The sequence below is a fragment of the Acanthaster planci genome, linkage group LG20, assembly GCF_054643075.1.
Source record: "Acanthaster planci isolate LZ-2023a linkage group LG20, COTS_SCS, whole genome shotgun sequence".
Lineage (NCBI taxonomy): Eukaryota > Metazoa > Echinodermata > Asteroidea > Valvatida > Acanthasteridae > Acanthaster > Acanthaster planci.
Genome location: NC_141796.1, coordinates 9,774,955 through 9,793,832, shown reverse-complemented (window position 1 = coordinate 9,793,832; position 18,878 = coordinate 9,774,955). Strand labels below are relative to the sequence as shown.

General features: G+C 45.3%; 1 protein-coding gene across 14 annotated transcripts in view; it reads left to right on the top strand.

Annotated features, from left to right (window-relative positions):
- Window positions 1-18,878, top strand: part of LOC110975095 (soluble guanylate cyclase 88E-like) — a 96,009-nt gene that overhangs the window by 43,222 nt on the left and 33,909 nt on the right. For all 14 annotated transcript variants that reach the window (XM_022227238.2, XM_022227239.2, XM_087130321.1 and 11 more), the window contains one exon: window positions 2,247-3,998. In XM_022227238.2, coding sequence (XP_022082930.2) covers window positions 3,317-3,998 — 682 coding nt within the window. In that variant the 5' untranslated portion in view covers window positions 2,247-3,316. The remainder of the gene's footprint in view (window positions 1-2,246; window positions 3,999-18,878) is intronic.

Below are 18,878 nucleotides of genomic sequence, written 5' to 3'. Positions count from 1 at the left end.
CCGCGACGGGCGTTAGCCTATCCTCAGGGCGTTGGGGGCGAGCAAATCGAGACTTAAGACCGACGACAGGGAGATGTATACCAGTAGCACTTTGGACAGCAAAGTGAACACTGTTGCCTTACACCAGTTACAGCCAACAGAAAATGATTGAGTGGTGTAGGTTTTTGCCAATTTTTTCCTCTCGAATCGAAGTTTCCCCCCCCAAGGCCTGATCCGTGAAGCGAAACTTAATTTACTCTAGCACCAGAGAAACGAGGAAGGACCGATGGCTAGACAGTGATGCGTGCCGAAAACCGGCTGAATCATTGATCATCTCATGGAGCGTTTGGCATTTGAATCAGTCAGTGTGTGGGATGACATATGTCGCAATTGTTTCTACCAGTTGGGCCCTATTACAATACTCAAGATACCGTCAGACGAAGTAGAGCGGACACCAGCAGTTCAGTTAGACTGGCGTCCATGCTCGTTTGTCGAGGGTTTGGATAACTGGGCTGAATTCTTTTCTTTAAAAAGGAACATTCATTTCTGTGTTATGGAAATTTAGTAATTTTAATTGGGCAAAACTTCATATTGTCTCCGGCTCTGTGAGCCATCTCGCTCTTTTTGTGGTTGTTCAAAAATCAAAATCTCACCAGTTTTTCCGTGTGTTCCTGTAAAAACCCTGATGAGGAGGTGATGTATTCTCCTGTTCCGATAACAGTGTTCTTGGGTCATGTTTCCGCTATTCGAGCGCAAGAACAAGAAAGCCGTGCCAAGAACAGGCCGCCCAAACTCGACTACTGATGGCCTACAACTCACGTGGGTGCATACGTGCGAACGGGAACCTGGACGTTTTGATGTGCCTACTCTGTAGGGGGCCTGAAGTGAGTGTTATGCTGTGACTGTGTTGGAAACGGGCCTTGATGTCAGCAATCATGGAAAGAAGAGCCGTATCAGTGTACATGTGGTCTGCGTTTGAACTAGAATCGGGTTTGGCCGTATAACACGGCTGAGGGCGCTCGGTATTGTGTTAAACATGAAACGGCTCCGGTTTCTAGTTAGGGGCTGGCTCCAAAAGTGGTGCGGCGACGTGTTTTATTTTTTGGGGTTTTTTTTTGGTTGCCAACACTTTTTTTCCTAGAAATGGAGTACACGCACATGTGCTGGTACGTACGCACCGCCGCTACCAACACTGAAATAGACTTGCCCCCTCGTTAGTTACTGTGAAGCGTTTTCAGCTCGGAGATGTACTTGTACACAGGACATAAGACCTCGTTTGTCTGGTTCCCAGATATGAATGTATAATACAGAAAAGGCGTCATCTCAAAAAGAGTGCCTGACTAAATGTATGGGGGCCTAGAGGGACTCCTTACTGTGCAAAATTACTCACCGTACCCCATCTAATACACGCTAAAATTACGCAGTAGCAGGTTTCCAGTTGATCAAGCAAATTTGGCAGCTTTTGGACATCGTATTATATCAAATAAAAACTTCTTTATATTGCCGACACGCAGGTCTACGGCGACGCGCGCGCTGACCAGAAACCGGAGACTTTTTTGGCCTAACACAGAAACTGAAGCTACCAGCAGGACTGCCAGCTCGTCTTACTGGAAATATTGGTCAAAAAAGGCGCCCTCCCAGTTGCTCTGTTTTGCATTTTGCAATAGAGTGTTGCCATCAATTTTCAAAATGGCAATGAACCTCAATAACATTTGTAGGGGTGATCATCTCTTGAGAGAAATACCTTCGAAAGTCACCGGTTCATCCACTAAAAAAATGAAAGGAAAATGAAAGATGAGAAAATGAGCTTTAATCTGATGTGTGTCTTGAGCACCTTGTTTGAGGTGTACTCATCACGAAGCAAGACGTTCAACGGTGGTCTCAAATATTTGTGTAAAACAATGTGGCTGATTTCAAACTCATTGCCGCTTGCTAGTTTTCCTCAATTTTTTTTTAAGCAAGAACATGTTTATCTTTTCACGCTAGGCTGTTGTGTTGAACTTTGCTTTGACAGCCGACTCACTGCCGCTCTAAAGCCTCTCGATATCGGATTTCCCAGAGGACTATGGTAGTTAAGTCGTTAATAGATAGTCAATTGCTCCTATTTGGATGGGACGTATCGCCTAATGCGCTACCTGCGCTCATAGAGGAAGGAATAGATGCGAAATTTCCAGCTATTTTTTTTCTTCCAATTTTTGAGTAAATAGCCGTGTTTCCTTTGCCTTTTATTAACCAGTAAAGTGATATTTTTTGTGCTCTCCCTGCAGGGCTAACGACTCTGTGTTTCAACCGGCAACTTTCAAAGGCAGTGAGGCGGTATTTTACTCGTTCGTTCGTTCTTACCAGTGGCTTGGCCACACGGCACTGTATTTCATATATCCCTCAACGTGGTCCCACAAAGACGTACCGTTCTACGTCAGGGCTGAGAAGACGGAGTTTATTTAGTTAACTCGCCGGCTTTTCGATCACTTGCCGACCAATCCCCTGGGAGATGAGGCCAGGAGCACTCGATTTTGTTGTCTGCAGCCGGCCATTCACCTAACACTCATCGCCCCCATTCGCTGCCGTTTCTCTATGATTTGGCCTACCAAGTTCGGCAGTGACACGCAGCAGATATATACATGTACATGTATATAAATCGCTTGCTCCTGCTGATTTTCATTGGCTGACCTCTGACCGCTGAATCTAGCGCGGCCGGCGTGATCACCTGGAGTCGAATCACTGCTCAGCGCCCGACGCTCAGGATTAGTTCTCGTTATCCTCTTCGCCGGGCTGGACCTACTGGTTACGGTATAGCTGCAGGTGCAGCGGGACTGCCATAGTATGGGTCTACTAGCTGGAGGGAGAAAGAGCAAGAGCGGGCAGGCTCCCCAGGGGTGATTGATGTTAGATCTTAAAGGTTAGCGTAAACAGGACACAAAGCCTCGCCTGACGGAGCCGGCTGCTACGTGACTCACTGTGCGCGGCGTTCCCACCACCAGAGAACCAGCTTGTGTTTTGGATCGCCAGTGCATCGCTCTGTCGAACTGCCTGTCCTCTTTCTTATAAGACAGTAGTCTGCACAACGTTATAGAGAAAAGAGAAGACCATGCTATCCATGGAGGAGAATCCATGTCATCGAGGGCACATTCCGGTAACTTGGCTTCACAATGTCACGGATTAACACTATGGTACTGATAATTTTCTCTGCATGATCAAGGGGATTTGTAATTTTGTATGGAACACTTAGTAATCATGACTGGGTTTTACTCGTGAAATGCTACGCTAATTCACGCCCGTAGTGAGTGGAAAAGGATTCATTTTTTCGGAGACTGTTTAACGTGAACTGTTTGCCAGTATGTACGGGCTACTTGTAGAGAACACCATTGAGGTGATCAAGGAGACCTACGGCGAGGAAGCATGGCTGATCATCAGGGAGAAATCACGCATCCACGAGTACACCTACGTGACCCACCGGATGTACAGCGAGCGGATCATCCCACGGCTGGCCCAGGCGGTCAGCGAGTACACCGGCTGCACCACGGAGGAGTTCATGGACCTGGTCGGCCGGGACTTCGTCAGGTTCCTCAGCAAGTACGGCTACGACAAGATGCTGCGCGTGCTCGGTCGCAGCATGCGCGACTTCCTGAACGGCTTGGACAACCTGCACGAGTATCTGCGCTTCAGCTACCCCAAGATGAAGCCGCCTAGCTTCTTCTGCACGGACGAGAGCAGCCAGGGGCTGACCCTCCACTACCGGTCGCGCAGGCCGGGCTACGTCCACTACGTCAAGGGCCAACTGAAGTCCGTCGGCCGGCTCTTCTACAACCTGGACGTGTCGGTGGAGTTGGTGTCGGAGGAGACCCGGGGGGACACCACCTATGTCGTCTTCAAACTCTTCTTCGACAACAAGGAGTTCGTGGAAAGAGACAAGAACGCCTATGCACTCGAGGAATCCGAAGTGATGAAAGCCTCGCTGTTCTTCGACTTGTTCCCGTTCCACATCATGTTCAACAGGAAGATGATAATCAAGAATGTCGGTAAGCATTTCTTTGAATTGAGCTCCTAATGTAAAAGTGTCATGGTGGCACATCTGAACTTACGTGGTACATGACATGCATATGTTTTAAAGTAAACCCCGCCCATGCTGAAAGCAAACCAGATTATGACACCAGCAATATTTAGAAAACTGTCGTTTAGAGGGAACGTAAAACAGGGGCCGCGCTTATACTGTACATGTACATTTTTGTTCATTGCCCGACGTGGAAATTGGGCACACTTTGATACGCTGCGTGGAATTCAACCTCTGACGTGCACTGTCCTCGATGTCAGCTAGAACAAGACTCACCAATTTGGGTAAACGGCGCAAAAATGGTCAAATTGGATTCTGAGGCATGTGGCATACTCGTGTTTTTATGTGCGTGTTTTTTGGTGTTGGGTCAATCTGTGAGGGGCACGAGAATTCATAAGAAGTTCGTGGTTCTGCCGACCAAGGCTGATGTCACCGACACCATGAACTGACGCCCACCTGAAAGTAGGTGTCAGGTCATGAAAACCGCTCTATGAACAATTTCGATTAGGAAATGGTCCCCACTTTAACAATTGGGGACAAATCCTGTAGGGAAGCCCGTCAAAAATAGTACCTTGTCCTCGGATGTGTAGCAATTCACGACCGCGTCCGTGCGTTCTCTTGCCAGATCCGTTTCCAAGGGATACACGCGGGGCAAATTGCTAACACAACTCGCCATGCAGCGTGGACGGGTTAAGCGCAAGCCTTCAAGTGTGCCTTTAACGCCGGCTGCGTGGCAGTTATTAAGCGCGGCGCGAAAGCCGCCCGGAGTCATTTACTTCACTTTCGGATTCTCAATGTGTCATCCCAGTTGCGCCAGGGCAGCCTCACATGTATTGACATTGCGCGCTGGTGATGTTGCCACCGATTAAGATTGATACCAGTGCAAAGGTTGGGGCTGCACCGTGCGCGTTTTGGGCCCCGTCTCCTGCGCTGTCGAGCGTTGACAAGTCGGTATTATCCCCGTGGTATGATTCACCTAATAAAGTCATACGCCAGCCCCAACGGGTTGATAGAAGCGGTCGGCATTGAAAGAGCTGGCGGATTATTAACACATCAATTTCATGAATGGTACTATGGAATAAACGCGCTTAAATGACGACTCCGCACATTATTTTAAAAACACATTCAAGTCTCACCTCATTTGATATTACTCACGGGGTGTTGTATGGGTGGTTTGAGGATATCAGGGAATCTATGGCGATGAGCTGACTAATAACTACCGTACGATTTGATGCGGATTAATGGTATGAACAGGGACATCCAGAGTCTGGAGTCCAGCCTTGCAAAATAATAATGGTTTGAGACGAGTCCTCCATCCCCAAGAGTTCGATTCCAAGGTTGAGTCTCGTCTGTAGAGCCATGAGTTCGGAAAAACGTAATTCCAGATTCGTTCACCCCTCGACTCCAGAGATCGACCTCGAACCGAAGCCGATTTCGAGTCCAAAAGCCGATCTTGAATCGAGACAGGTCGCATGGCCGCGAATAGGCACGAATTATGATCGACTAGCCATATTAAACATAAATTTTGATTCCATATTTAACCAACACAGAATAAAGTAACATTCGCGACTATTTTCATCCACGTTTTGCTACACTTTCTGTCCAAGTCTGGTGTGTCAACTGATAACTGTTAATGTAGTGCTCATTGTGGAAAGAAAACTGAATGGATGGTCGTAAAGGCGTTCAGTCTTGAAAGTTATATAAAGTTGATTAGTTTTATATTTCATCATGAAAAACCTTATTGTTTAAAAATAATCACCTGTCAAAGGAATGGGGTTTATCGGAAGAAATATGGGATCATGAAGTTTTCACATACGTATGGCCTGGAAACGCGACGGTGGAAATTCTCATGAATCTTGAAAAATCAACGTTTGGGAGCTCGAAGATTGTTTGTTTGGTCTGTCAGGCCAGTCTTTGGCGTGTGTGTGCTCAAAGTGACCAGCGAGTTTCAGGTGTCAAAAATGTGTTTGCTGGCAAATAGCTTTCGCCGACAAAAAAGGCACATTGCATCGGGTGCTGTCCGAGCCCTTCACTCTGCCGGCGCATACGGCTCCGTTAGGCGTGTTTATATCAATATATTGTTGTTGCAGTATCCAGTGCGGCTCTGATAAATGCGATCATGTCATCAGCGCGGGGTGAAGTTTAGACCGGGCGAGCATACGGCGAGCGCCGAATCGCTGATTGAAACATTACCGATGGTTGTGTCCAGTAGCCCCGTGCGTGCGGCGGAGCAGAAAATTGCAAGGCGGCGATTTGGTCGTGTGTGTGTGTGGTGGTGGGGGGGGGGCGTTGATGTTCAATGTTTGGAAATTAATTGAGATCATTGACTTGCGCCGATGGGGAGATTTTTGTTGACTCATAAATCATGGAAGTATAGACTGAGAATTCAACCAGAAAGATGCGGTATTCGCTGAAAGGACTTTACACGCCTGCGCTTATTTCTGCATATCTTATGCTGGTTTGTATATATTATACACATGCAGCCTGCCCCACATTGCATCTTTCTATCAACTGTTTCCATGATGTTCATTCTTGACAAGCGTTTATATCATGACCTGATTACAAAATATACCCCTCCGCACGGTGGAACGAAGTTTGCCTAAGGCTATTTAATTTCATCATCTAGTTAAATGTTTCGGAAAATATGACATCATGACCGATCATGTATTTTTGGTCAGGCTTGTATTACATTTTCCCGCCGCCTCGTGGTTTTTTTAATCCTTGCATGCACCTGTTTGGGGCTGATGGGGAGGGGTTTGTACGGTTCGTGTAATAAGGTCGAGCAGTCACATATTATTATGGTACTTGTTATGATGAGCGATCTGTGCTCTGCTGTCCCCCCTCCCAGGGGTATAGCGCGTTTTTGCTTTGTTTTGTTTTGTTTTTTGAGAACGAATTCGGGGAATGACCCGAAGGAGACCATTTTTTTTCGCTCGCTGGATACGACAGTCGAACCGTTTCCCTTGGGAGCAAGACGAGCAAAGCGAGACTTGAAGGGTGCAACATTGCCAGCGGCAACCCAACCACCGCAGCCTTCCTCTTCACACTATTGGAAAAAAAATATTGAAACCTCATTCTGTGAAAAATTAACCCAGACACCTTCAGACAAGTGATAAGGGGACGGGGCAGGACATCGGCAGCGATGTTTGCAACACTTTTGAAAGACAAGGTTACAACTCACAGCTCAAAATAGCCGATCGCCGTCGTTTTGTCATTGGACTGCGTTCCCCCTCCGACCTTTTGCAGGAGAGGAATTTGTTTAACTTTTGGCAGTCATCCGGGCCTTCCACAATACCAGACCGCTAAATATTTACGAACATATTGCCCGGGCAAAAGTTGATCATAATCTGCCGGGAAAAAAAGAAGGGATGACACTCGTGCCGGGGTAGGCCTAACATTTTCTGTCGCGCCGAGTGTGCATACAGGTCAGGCGTTCAACATCAATCGACAATTCCGCGTGAAACGACAGCATAGTTATTCAACAGCCATTTATCAGCCGCTGTCGTCGTTTCCCGAATTACACCGAGATTTTTCTTCTGGTTAAGACATCCAATCTCTCTGTTTTGAGCCGGCACGGCAGTGATGCTTTAACGCTGGCGCGTAAATCAAGTGTTTTCTTGCGCCGTGTATCTTGGTAATGAGAGATCGCGCGACACCGACTCTTGACGGCGGAATTATTCTACGAAATTTGCGATCGGCCGAAGAACGGACCGCGGGCGGTCAGGCCACCAACCTGAGCGTGCACTCGCTCATAAATCGAATTACCCGCACTAAAAGCAAGCATAATGAAATGGATTCGACAAAATTTGATTATAAAACCAGACGGCTGTTTCATCTCGGCAAGCTTTGTGTCCCGGAAGCAATAGGCCCATTGACGTCGATTATTAGTGCCCAGAACAGCAGTTAAATATTTGGCGCCATTTTTCTTTTCCTTTCAAGCTGAACAAAGAAACAGAGTTGGAGAGTGTTCAAATGTAGCAATTATTTTCTTGTGTGGAAAAGCATGCAGTATTCAAAAGGTCGACTGCCTCTGTTAATTCCTCTTAAGAGACTTCTCAAATTACACCTTTTGAAGTCTTTCCCCGAGATCTGCGGTCTTCCTCAGCGGAATAAAAATAACACGAATGACGAATCCGCGCGCCAATACGAGCATCTAATCCCAACAACACAGATGCATTTCCGCGCTTAGATCCGTTTATCTCATGTCTCACAAAATTTGTTTTAACCCATTGAAAAAAATCGACTGTCCCTAACCAAAATTGCGTACTATTACTATCCCGCACCACCACACACAACACAGAGCATTCTCTTGGGGCCAAAATAATGCAAGACACAAGACAAGAGTGTCTTAAGAAAATAAAATTAAAATTGCAAAAAGCCTGTAGTAAAACAAATGTTACAAAAGTCTTATATCGATTTCTTTAATTTGGCAGTGTTAAAAACGCGTGGATTCAAGGAGGTTTAACGCGTACAGTACGGAGGCAGATGTCCGATAATTTGCCCTATTTTAGCAGAGGAATCATCAAACAGTCGCTCAGTCCGTTCAAGATTTCAGTCAAGAAGACGATGTGTCCTGTACGCTTTTCCGTACTATGATTGTTGATATCAGCGAGAAAAGGAGATTTACCTGCCCCGCGCAGGGCGAATCACGGCTCAGCAAATCAAATGCCCGGAAATTCGAGCTAGGGGAATAGTGAGGACAGGGATGGGGCCAGATTGAAAGATCTCCCCTCCTTCCGCCTCGATGGATCATAATAGGCTCAGAAGCCCAGCTCGATAATTCGTAGTCATTTAGCAGGAAAACAGCTGAAGTGCGGTCGATGCGAGGGCAAGGTTACATACAGACACCCGGGTATACCCTCCTAACCCCGTTCCAATCAAATTGCCTTCACGTCCCGTTCTTTGGGCTGGTTCTGTGTATTTGTGTCAGGAAGAGACAAGACAACTCCAAGTGAATTTGTGTCGTGAAGGACAAGGTCGAACATGCATTTTTTTTTACTAGTATGGAAGAATCAAATATCATTAGAACGGCTGCTACTACACGGAGCTTCAGAGGTCGTTATGGCTCCTTCGGCCACATCTGAAAACCACCGGACAGATACAACAGAATTTCTAAGACTGTGTAATTCATCACCGACACGACGAACTGACACACAAGCTGCAATGGGTGTCAGTTAGTTGAAACTGCGCCATCAACAATATTCGGTTTCATGAGCCAGCACCGGGCCCGAGTAGTGGGCGCGCACATCGGACGCTGAAGCGAAATAAACCGATTTTCGTTCACACGAACTGGCACCCAAGCTTATTACGGCAATTCAGCGCGGAGAAAGATGCTGTGAAAGGTTTGACATGAAGTTAATTTATCCATATACTTGCTGCCTCACCCATAAATTTAATTAACATTTGTTTTATTACTCCAAACAATTAGTTAAAATTCGTTTTAACCTGTGGAATTAAGATCGGTATCAGGTCGTGAAAACGAAAAGGCGAGGAGTGCGCGCCGAAAGTGCCACACTGCTCTGGTTGCCAGTTCGTGGCAACGTAAATAAATCGGTTCACTAAAATGCGCACAAATGAGATCACCTCGCGCACGCGACTGAGCGTCAGTTCATGGTGTCAATGACGAATTTTACAAGACAGTTTTCATGTGCACGGGAAGAGTGGTCAACTAGAAATATGGGGAGGTACGCCTCTCTCAGTGGGATATTTAGAAGACTGTTGTGAGTATCCAGCAGTTTGATAAACAGATTGACCAGATGTATGTCTTTCAGGCCCGTGAAAGGCTGTCACTGAATGTCTTTACAGTGAGTAACTTCCGTTACGTGTAAATTAGAGTGATTGAGAAATTACGTTTTGTGCCGCACTATCTTTTGCGCCCAAAGTGGGTCGTACATGAACAGGTATACTTTCAGGAAGTTATGGGCATGGTTATGAGTGCATGCCTCTTCGAGTGAATGCATCCTTGGGGATGAAATTGCTTACCCGTGTTGACAACGTGCCACACGAGCCTTCACAGTGACTACAGCATCCCCCTTCATGGGTGGTCGGAATATGGTGGCGAAAATTATTTTCACAGAATGACAATAATTTCCAGACTTCTGGATTGGAAATCGATTTTTTTGGTGTCCTCTTGATAAAAAGCTTTAAAACAACTGTGATGTTAGGCTTAATCGCTGCATATTGTCACAAGCACGTAGCGTCTCTTTAAAAACTGTATATTTCCAAGCAGGTATCACAGAAAATTGAAGCCTGAGGTGAACTTTTCGTTTCGCGTGACCTCGCACGGTTGGTGAAGGCGTGTCGCGTCAGGGGCAGAAATGGGGGGGGGAGAATTAGCTTGCGTTTGAAAGTATTTGCAAAATGAGATTGCTACCCACTTCGACCGACAGGTTGGGTTCTGTGATCGGTTTTGGTCGGGGAATTGGCGGCTCTCTTTCCGTCATTTTCCCCTTCGATGACTTTCGCCTTGGAGGCCTTGAGCGATACACACACGCGGGCGATTGCCGTGCTGCAGAGCGGGTTCTCTGGGTGGTTTCTCCAGGGATGTAGATTCAATGGAAGTTCACTGAACGATAGTGATGGCGATTTATTGAGTTCACCATGCACAGTAAAACCAGCGATGTTCAGTCAGCACTTTTTGGTGTCTAAATGCAGTTGTCACCCCCACCGTTAATTGAAAACTACATTGGAAGAGACGATTCTCTCCCTGACAAAATGGTTCAATCCCCCGTCGTCTGATTTTATCGGAACACCGTATGGTCCGAGAGTCACCTATACGCGTTTATTTGTTTAAATAACATGTAGTTTGCATCGCTGTCATCTTGCAGGCCAGTGCTTTTGTACAGAGAAAACCCCTTCGTGCATACCTGTGGAACAAAAGCACTGACCTGCAAGATGACAGCTATGCAAACCCTCTATAGCTTTTGTCTATAGGTCATTTCGTGCGCAGTCTTTTGAGGAAAGGATTACGGGGTTTTTCTCTTTATAAATATTATTAAAGTAAGTCACTTCCTGAAGGGAAGGAAAACTGAGGTCACGTGTTTATTTTTCTAAGCTTCGTTTTTATCGTGTAGTGCACGCTGACGTGGAAATAGTCAGCCCTTCTGCGATGATGGACAGGATGACGGACAAGATATTTATGATTCATAATTCGTAATCATTCGTCAGCTATTCTGAGAGCGTGAAATTCAAACTGACATATCGTTTGTCATTAATCATCGCTCATCAACCTTTCCGGTGAATGCTTCAGCGGAGATCCCATTACTTTGAATATGGAAACATTAGGCGATCGAATTTCGATCGGCTTTTTTTCTCATTAAGAAATTGTAAACATCGGGGACAGTATTCTGTAAATGGCTAGCGGTGTAGTCGTAAAGTTTAACGGAGGAAGTTTTGTCTTGACACCGTACACGTACTCGTTGAAAAGAGTAAACCTGGGCAGAACTTTTTACAGTGTTTCTTGCCAACCCTTCCAGGTGGTGCATATTTATATGTGAACTAATCGACGCTTTGACACTGGCTGTTTAATTGGAGATGTTGCTGCACAACTTCAAGTCTACAGATTGACAAAAGTCTGGAAAGTAATAAGTGCCACTGCATCCTATTCGCCGCGGCTGTTGAAGATATAATGGACGACAGAATAGCCCCTGTTTATTACATTGTAAAGTCTTGTCGGGCGCACTTTCGTCAGCACACCAGTACAAGTCAAAAGGACAAGGGTCGTTGCCGAAATGTGTCGCGTGGAGGATTGATGGATATAACAGGCGGCTAAATGGAGATCACGGGTGGTTTTGTGCGCAAGTGTCATGGTAACCATAGTACTTCCGTCTAGATTAGCAACTAAAATAACTCTGCGAGACGAAGTCGTAGAGTTATTTGGGTGGTTAATCTAGACATGTTAAGTAGTAAAGCATTATTGCTGGCCTACTTTTTTTCGTCTTCTGGAGAAAATTATTGTGATTGACTATACATGTATACAGAGTGTAGACCTTGTCTTGCGACTTGAAGTCTCGTCACGTAGCATTTCCCTTCCTCTTTCCCCCAGCGTAGAAAAATCGGGAAGCTCCAGATGATTTTTTTTTTTATAACTGTTAGCATTTATGAGCAAGATGTCACCACGTTTTCGTACAGAGCAGCACAGCGTTTTACCCATTTTGGTCACCTAATACATCATCGTGGTAAGGGGGGGGGCAGCTTCCGCGTGGGCCTGTGGATCGTTTGCAGCGCGTGCTTAATATCGGTGTCGTTGAATAATTCTCCCCGATTTTCATCCGAGACGGAAGTGCGGTGGCTACACAAGACTCAAGCACGGGTACAGAATTTTTTAAAGAAGCCCCGGCCAACGTCCAACGTACAACTTGTCAAGTAGATCTAGGTCGGCAGTTTTCCCTCCGGCTAACCTCCCTGACCTACAAATGATAGTTCCTGCCGTTGCCCCGTTGAAGTGCTCCGGATACTTTAAGCAGAACCTGTTCAATGACCGTCTTGTAAAACGACTACAAGTCTTGTATCATCGAGTCATGCCAAAAGCATTGTCCTTAGAGTTTTATTAACGCTCAGCGTGAGGTCACTGCGTACGCCACTTCTGTTTTGCAATTGTTTGATACTTATTTCCCTGTGGTGTTACCAAAACAACAGTTTTGTTCATTGTATATTGCAGAAACTTTGTTTGATTATAACACCTATCAATAGTTGGATCATTGGTTTTATTTCGTTAAACCAAGAACATTAAATAAAATTCGGGGCAGGTTGGTACAGAAAGTCGGTAGGCACGTTAACTAAACACTTTTATTGGGCAAATATACAGATCTTACAAAAATGTTGAGCCGTTTCATTCGACGTTTTTATAACACCTTGCATGCCGTGTTTTTTCCATTTTCTTCCCCATTATCACAGTTTCAAATGTGGAAAATGTCAGATTTTATTTAGAATCCTAAATGGGTCAGCATGTTTATTCTTTATTTTGTATTTTTGATTTTTATATTTTATTCGATGTTTTCATCGCCCGTGCTATTCAGAATGCGCGTACAACCTGGCAACTTGTATGTGCACAAAGGAAAACCAGCCACCATCTGGGATCGAGGCCAAGTAACCCGGAAATATGCAACTGGGGCAAAATATACAGGCAGACTCGTGTGGCAAAACCAGTATAGGCCTACATCTGGTTCTCCCCCCCCCCCGTGCGAGTTGGTGTTAGAAGCCACACCGTAGCTGTTTGCATCGGTCACCTGTAGCGGACACACCATCATGAAGGAATTCATTGACACGCTGCGTGTCCATGCCAACACCAAAGTGTTCTGTGTAAGACTGTGTGCGTTGTTACGCGTAATGTGCCCGTGGAAGGCCTGTGTAGGGTTTGCATGCCTGTGCTTTTGTTCCACACGTGCACAAAGGAGATTTTCCTGTGGAACAAAAGAACTGCCCTGCAAGATGGCTACCACGCAAAGTGTCTATTCTAATGTATTGGAATATTAACTAGCAGTTGACGTTTTTTATGCCCTGTTTAAAATTGACTTGACATTTTGCCAGCTGGTCCATAATGGAAAAAAGTCTCCAGATTAAGTCAACAGATGGTTGAATTTTATTGAAAAATTACATTAAGTTTCATTATTACTATGAGCGTGTGTCAGCGCCCTTTAATAATACACGGAAAATGTCGGCTCTGTTTATACCCGATTTCCCCGTCTCCGTTTGTAATAATTTCTAATATAAACGCGCTTTTATGGGAACCCATTTCGGCGCCAACAAAATGGAAGCGACAGAAACCAATCTACCGCTCAACAGAGTGACGAAAAACTTCATCTGTTGGAGGTCCAAGCCATTAAGCAAGATGTCTTGGATTTATTTGTTTTCGTAGGAGCAGAGGAGGGTTACATGTAATCAAATATTGGACTGAAGAAGGACCATAATGAGATAGGATAAGTTATAGGTGGATTGGTGTTTTAGTGATTGGTGTGGGTAAAGGTAGAATATAATGTCTGATTGGTCCGTCAGCCAGTTAAATCTGAGAGCGTGATTAAGTGGCAGTCCAAGAGTGGAATATATTCAATTCTCTGATAGTATGCTAGCAAAGTTGCCTATTTGGGTGGCCCGGGGTTGTGTTCGTTTGGTTCCTCAAATGAGGGGAGATTATCTGGCTTGAAGGGAAGCTCGTTCGTCATGGCCACACTTCCCAGCGACATCCTGCTGGCTGCGGTTGAGACGAGGGGAAAAATCAGGCTGATATGCGATCCTTTTTAATATCTGCAAAAACGTGATCCATCATAGAGAGCTGACATTTGAAAAAAAAATCAGCTGAAAAAAAATAAAACAATTCGGCGAGGAAGTGGTGTCAGCTGAGCATTTAATATGAAATCCACAATCTGAGATCCTGGGATGATCGAAATATGAACGGCGGTTAAAGGAGATGTAAATTTCACTTCAGCTTTCTGAATTGACTTCTACGAATACCCTGAAGTCCCACAAGAGACCACATATACTGCAATGAAATAAAACCACAAAATCTTATGCTTTCTTTCCTGCGAATGTAACACTAAATTGTGCACTTCAGATTCAGAGCTTGACTTGAGATGATGTGGGACTCGTGTGTGTTTATACATGTCGCGTGGCGCGTACATAGCGCTCTAAGCCCAGCAGATTTCCAGATTCTTTCGTTGTCACCCCTGTCCAGTTGTGAGATAAGACCTTCCGCAGCGGCTCGGAATAAGCCTGCACCCACTCTAGTATAACCGAATAAATGCTTCTGCAAGAGAGGCGATTGTCGTAAACGTGTCTTACGCAACCCTTCACGGAACTCAGGTCCGAACCAGCATGCTATTGCACGTGGAGTAGACCTAAAGAACCACAGGGCCACGGTGCTCTATACGACGGACCATGTTCCAACCAACATACCATTCCACGTGGGGTAGAACTCAAGGACCAGGTGCTCTATGCCACGGACCATGTTCCAACCAACATACCATTCCACGTGGGGTAGAACTCAAGGACCAGGTTCTCTATGCCATGGACCACGTTCCAACCAACATACCATTCCACGTGGGCTAGAACTCAAGAACTACAGGACCACGTAGCTATATACAAACACATGCATCGCGATCCTTTAAACAAAAAGGAAACTTCTTTAATTACATTGGATCGTGTGAGTACGGTAATAAATTACAGCAGAGTGTGAAAGCTGACGGCCATGGTGCTAAATGTGCGGACCCAGGGGCATAAAAAATACACTCCCGTCCTTCATTTTTTATTTTGCACATTATAAACAACCGCCTTTTACAAGAATTAGGTCTGAGGTTAGCTCGGTCGTATATCACTCGTGCGGAGCGAATCCAGTTGCTGGCGAGGCCCGGCCCGGTATCACCTCGGCGCAGATCTCGCGCTTGAGCGCAGACGTAACGAATTAGTCAATCACCGAATGGGGGTCGGTCCAATCCCCAGTAGGTTACACAAAGACTGACTTTCCGTTGCGTTGTTAGTGTTTCACCTTCTGAAAGACGCCCGGTACTCGCAGACATGATGGGGTCGATCATACGAGAGTTCGGATTGGATAGCAATAGCTATGTAGCTTTCCAAGTTTTGGGCCAAAGCTTGGATTTTCAATTTATGAGCTCAGGCCAAGAATTCGGCGGTTAGGGGCAGAACAAGATAGGGGGTTCACGGCTGTCCCGCCCCTCGTAAAAATTGAAATGTGGGCCCCGGGTTTTTTTGAGGGGGGGTTCGCGACAATGAAAAGATCCTGGCACCACAAAAATCTATTTGACATGCGTTGGTAGTTGTTAATATGCACTGATATCCGGAAGGAATATGTTTTTCTCATAACAAGTTGAGGCACTGTCGATTAAAAGGCATCCAAAAGTATGTGTGTTCGTATAATGTATCCATGCCTTCCATGGATCGATGGAATGTTTTAAAAACTAGCTGAGAAGTTCTTCCTTCAGCTACAGACCTATGGTTTAGCGTCAACCAAACTCCTCCGTTTAATACGGCCGTTTCACAATAGTGCGCCACCAAGAGTTTTTGCAACGCGTTGGTCAATCACAGTGGGCGAAATTTGTCGACCCAATGCGTGTTTGGAAAGGGTCGACAAATTTCGCGCCTTATGATTGGCCAACGTGTTGCAAACTCTTGGTGGCACGCTATTAAGAATCGCCCGTATTGGAAAACCCGGAGCAAAGATGCATTGCCGCACTGCACCTGCATATATTGGTTAATTTTTCTCGACTATCAAATTTTGTATATCCCATGATGTGTTGGTTAGTAAAAAATAGAACAGGGTTAATGAAGCGTTATGATTTGTCAAAGGACATGCCAGAAATGTCATGCTCTGTGGTACACGGTCTAGATTTCCACTTACCAGGCGACCTATTATTTCTACCTTGTTCGCAATTTCAGCCAGATGATGTTAATGAAACGTGTCTAATTCTGGTGTGATTGTTGCAGCAATGGTTTTGACAGGAAGTCACATGCGCCGAGTCTTCAGAATGTGAGGCAGACGAACTCGTTGGGGGGGGATGCACAGAACAAAAGGGAAGTAAAGACGTGAAATATTTCACCGGTCACGTCGAGTTATGCAGTTCCAGTGAAACATGACTGAGGTGTCAAACGCATCAGGGGGCTGCCCCCCCCCCTAATCTTCGGTGTTCCTCGCCGGCTTCGGTCGGGGAAGGCGTTAATCATGTTTTAGCTCCATGGCACATTTTCTTTCTCCGTTGCATTAAATGTTAACGATGATGTATGGCGCGAGTTACACGAGCAGAATCTTTTGTCCTAGCCTGGCGAGCGGAGGATTTCGTTTTGGGGCTTGCGCATAATAGGCGCCGCCGGTTGAGAATCGCCTCACCGGGTTTGACGAGAAGGCGGTGTTAACGAGAATATTACCAGGGATTGGGATTTATTTGTTTTCGTCTGGAGTGAATGTGGTTTTAGTCAATGTCAAAATTTTAAAGGGCCAAAATAATGGACGAGGTACGATAGATAGATACGGCAGGCCATCCCTCGGCTAATTCGAACCTGTCGTTTCTTGGATCTTGGCTTGTCTGACGAACGTTGGTGTTGTTTTTTGTTTTGTTTTGTTTTTGTTTTTTGGTTTTGTTTTTTAGGTTTTCTTGGCGGAATAATGGAAGGTTTTCCTTATCTGTTGGCTTGTTTGCTCTTGCAGGAGGATTTTATCTCTTCAAACAAGCGAAGAGCAGAATTATTGATTTGTTTTGTTTTTGTTTTTTTGTTTTTGTTTGTTTTTTAGGTTTTCTTGGCGGAATAATGGAAGGTTTTCCTTATCTGTTGGCTTGTTTGCTCTTGCAGGAGGATTTTCTCTCTTCAAACAAGCGAAGAGCAGAATTATTGATACTGCAAACATGAAGGTTTATTAAATAACGTTTTCTCGACTTTGCCGGAAATCTAATAGAGAGCAGTACGAAGTGCGCAGGCTTTATTTGCAGTTGACAGTTGCCAAATCGTCCCACTCCGGACTGAGTGATATCGTTTTGGCGCCTTTTTTTTCTCTCGAGAAGCATTGTGTTGGTTCTTTTGGGTCACGAGTGTTGCAGCATGTTGGTAATCCCATCAGACCACGTGAAGTGCTCTTAAACTGACCGTCAGGCTGCTCGAACCGTGTAGTCTTAATAAATCGTGTGGGTTTTTTTTGTTAAGTTCGATGTCCATGATTCGTGACATCACTTCGATCCATATATAGAAAGTATCTGCGTTATTTGGCAGGTGTTCTTTAAACAATAGGTTGTTTTCTACATGTTATTAAAAAGGAACAAGTTTACAGTTAAGTCGGGATATATTTTGTATCAACATCGCCCTAACCTTGGTGATTTATAGGATTCAGTCAAACTGCCGGTTCATCGTTGACCGCCGCGCGTAGTCACAAGCGTGAACTTCACCGAAGTGCCTTTCGGGATCCGTTTGAGCAGCTGATTTATCGAGCGTGATTTGATTGGAGATTCAGACAAACTTTGTCCAAGAATGTCTGTTGAATACAAACACAGCCTGGAGGAAGAGCATATTAAATCTGCGTGCCTTGGATGAATTTCCGGGTGATGGTACCGCAGTTACTGTTTGAGGGTACCAAATTTAATTCGCCGGCATGTGCTCAGTTCGGAAAACTTCAGCCATCGTACGGTAAGCTTGTGCAGTATATGAATATGGTGCGTGCCTCTTCTCTGACGGACGTCATAAAATTGTTTAATCGTTGGTATAACATGGCGGTTGATTAAAGACGTGCGCTCTGTCTTGCCATGAGGGGCATGTCTGTGTTCAATCCAGCTTGCGTTGGCGATCTGACATGCAGGTTACACGACCGACCTAAGAGGAAGGAACGTGGCTCTACTTTCGTCTCTCGCGTGATAGGCCGTGCGTGTAGAGGGAGTGGTCAGAAAAAACAAAACAAAACCGACACCAACCACCACCACCACCACAACAACAAATAAATGTCCAACTCCATTTATAGCTGCACATATTGCATGTCTTCAAATATCAGGAGTGTGTAATTTCAAAGCTGTCAGATCATCGTCCATCACTGTGTATTTTGGGTCCCAAATGATTTGCGTCATTATTTCAAAGTAAATCTCTACGCACATGCAAGGTGATTGCTTGGTATAGTATTCGAAGTCACACACTGCATTCAGAGAGATGTTAAAAGCGGCATGACATCATTGCGTATGCTCGTTTATTGCTCCTCTGATGGAACGGGTCTCGGTTAGTACAGTGAACTGCCCCAAAGCTGCATGTCGTCTTACCTTATTCACTTAATGGCTCCAGTTGCTTGTCAACTACCGGTACTGGATTTGATCGTTATTGAGTTCTGTGCCTCGGGCTCATTTCCATGTTCCCCTATATCTAATTTGCT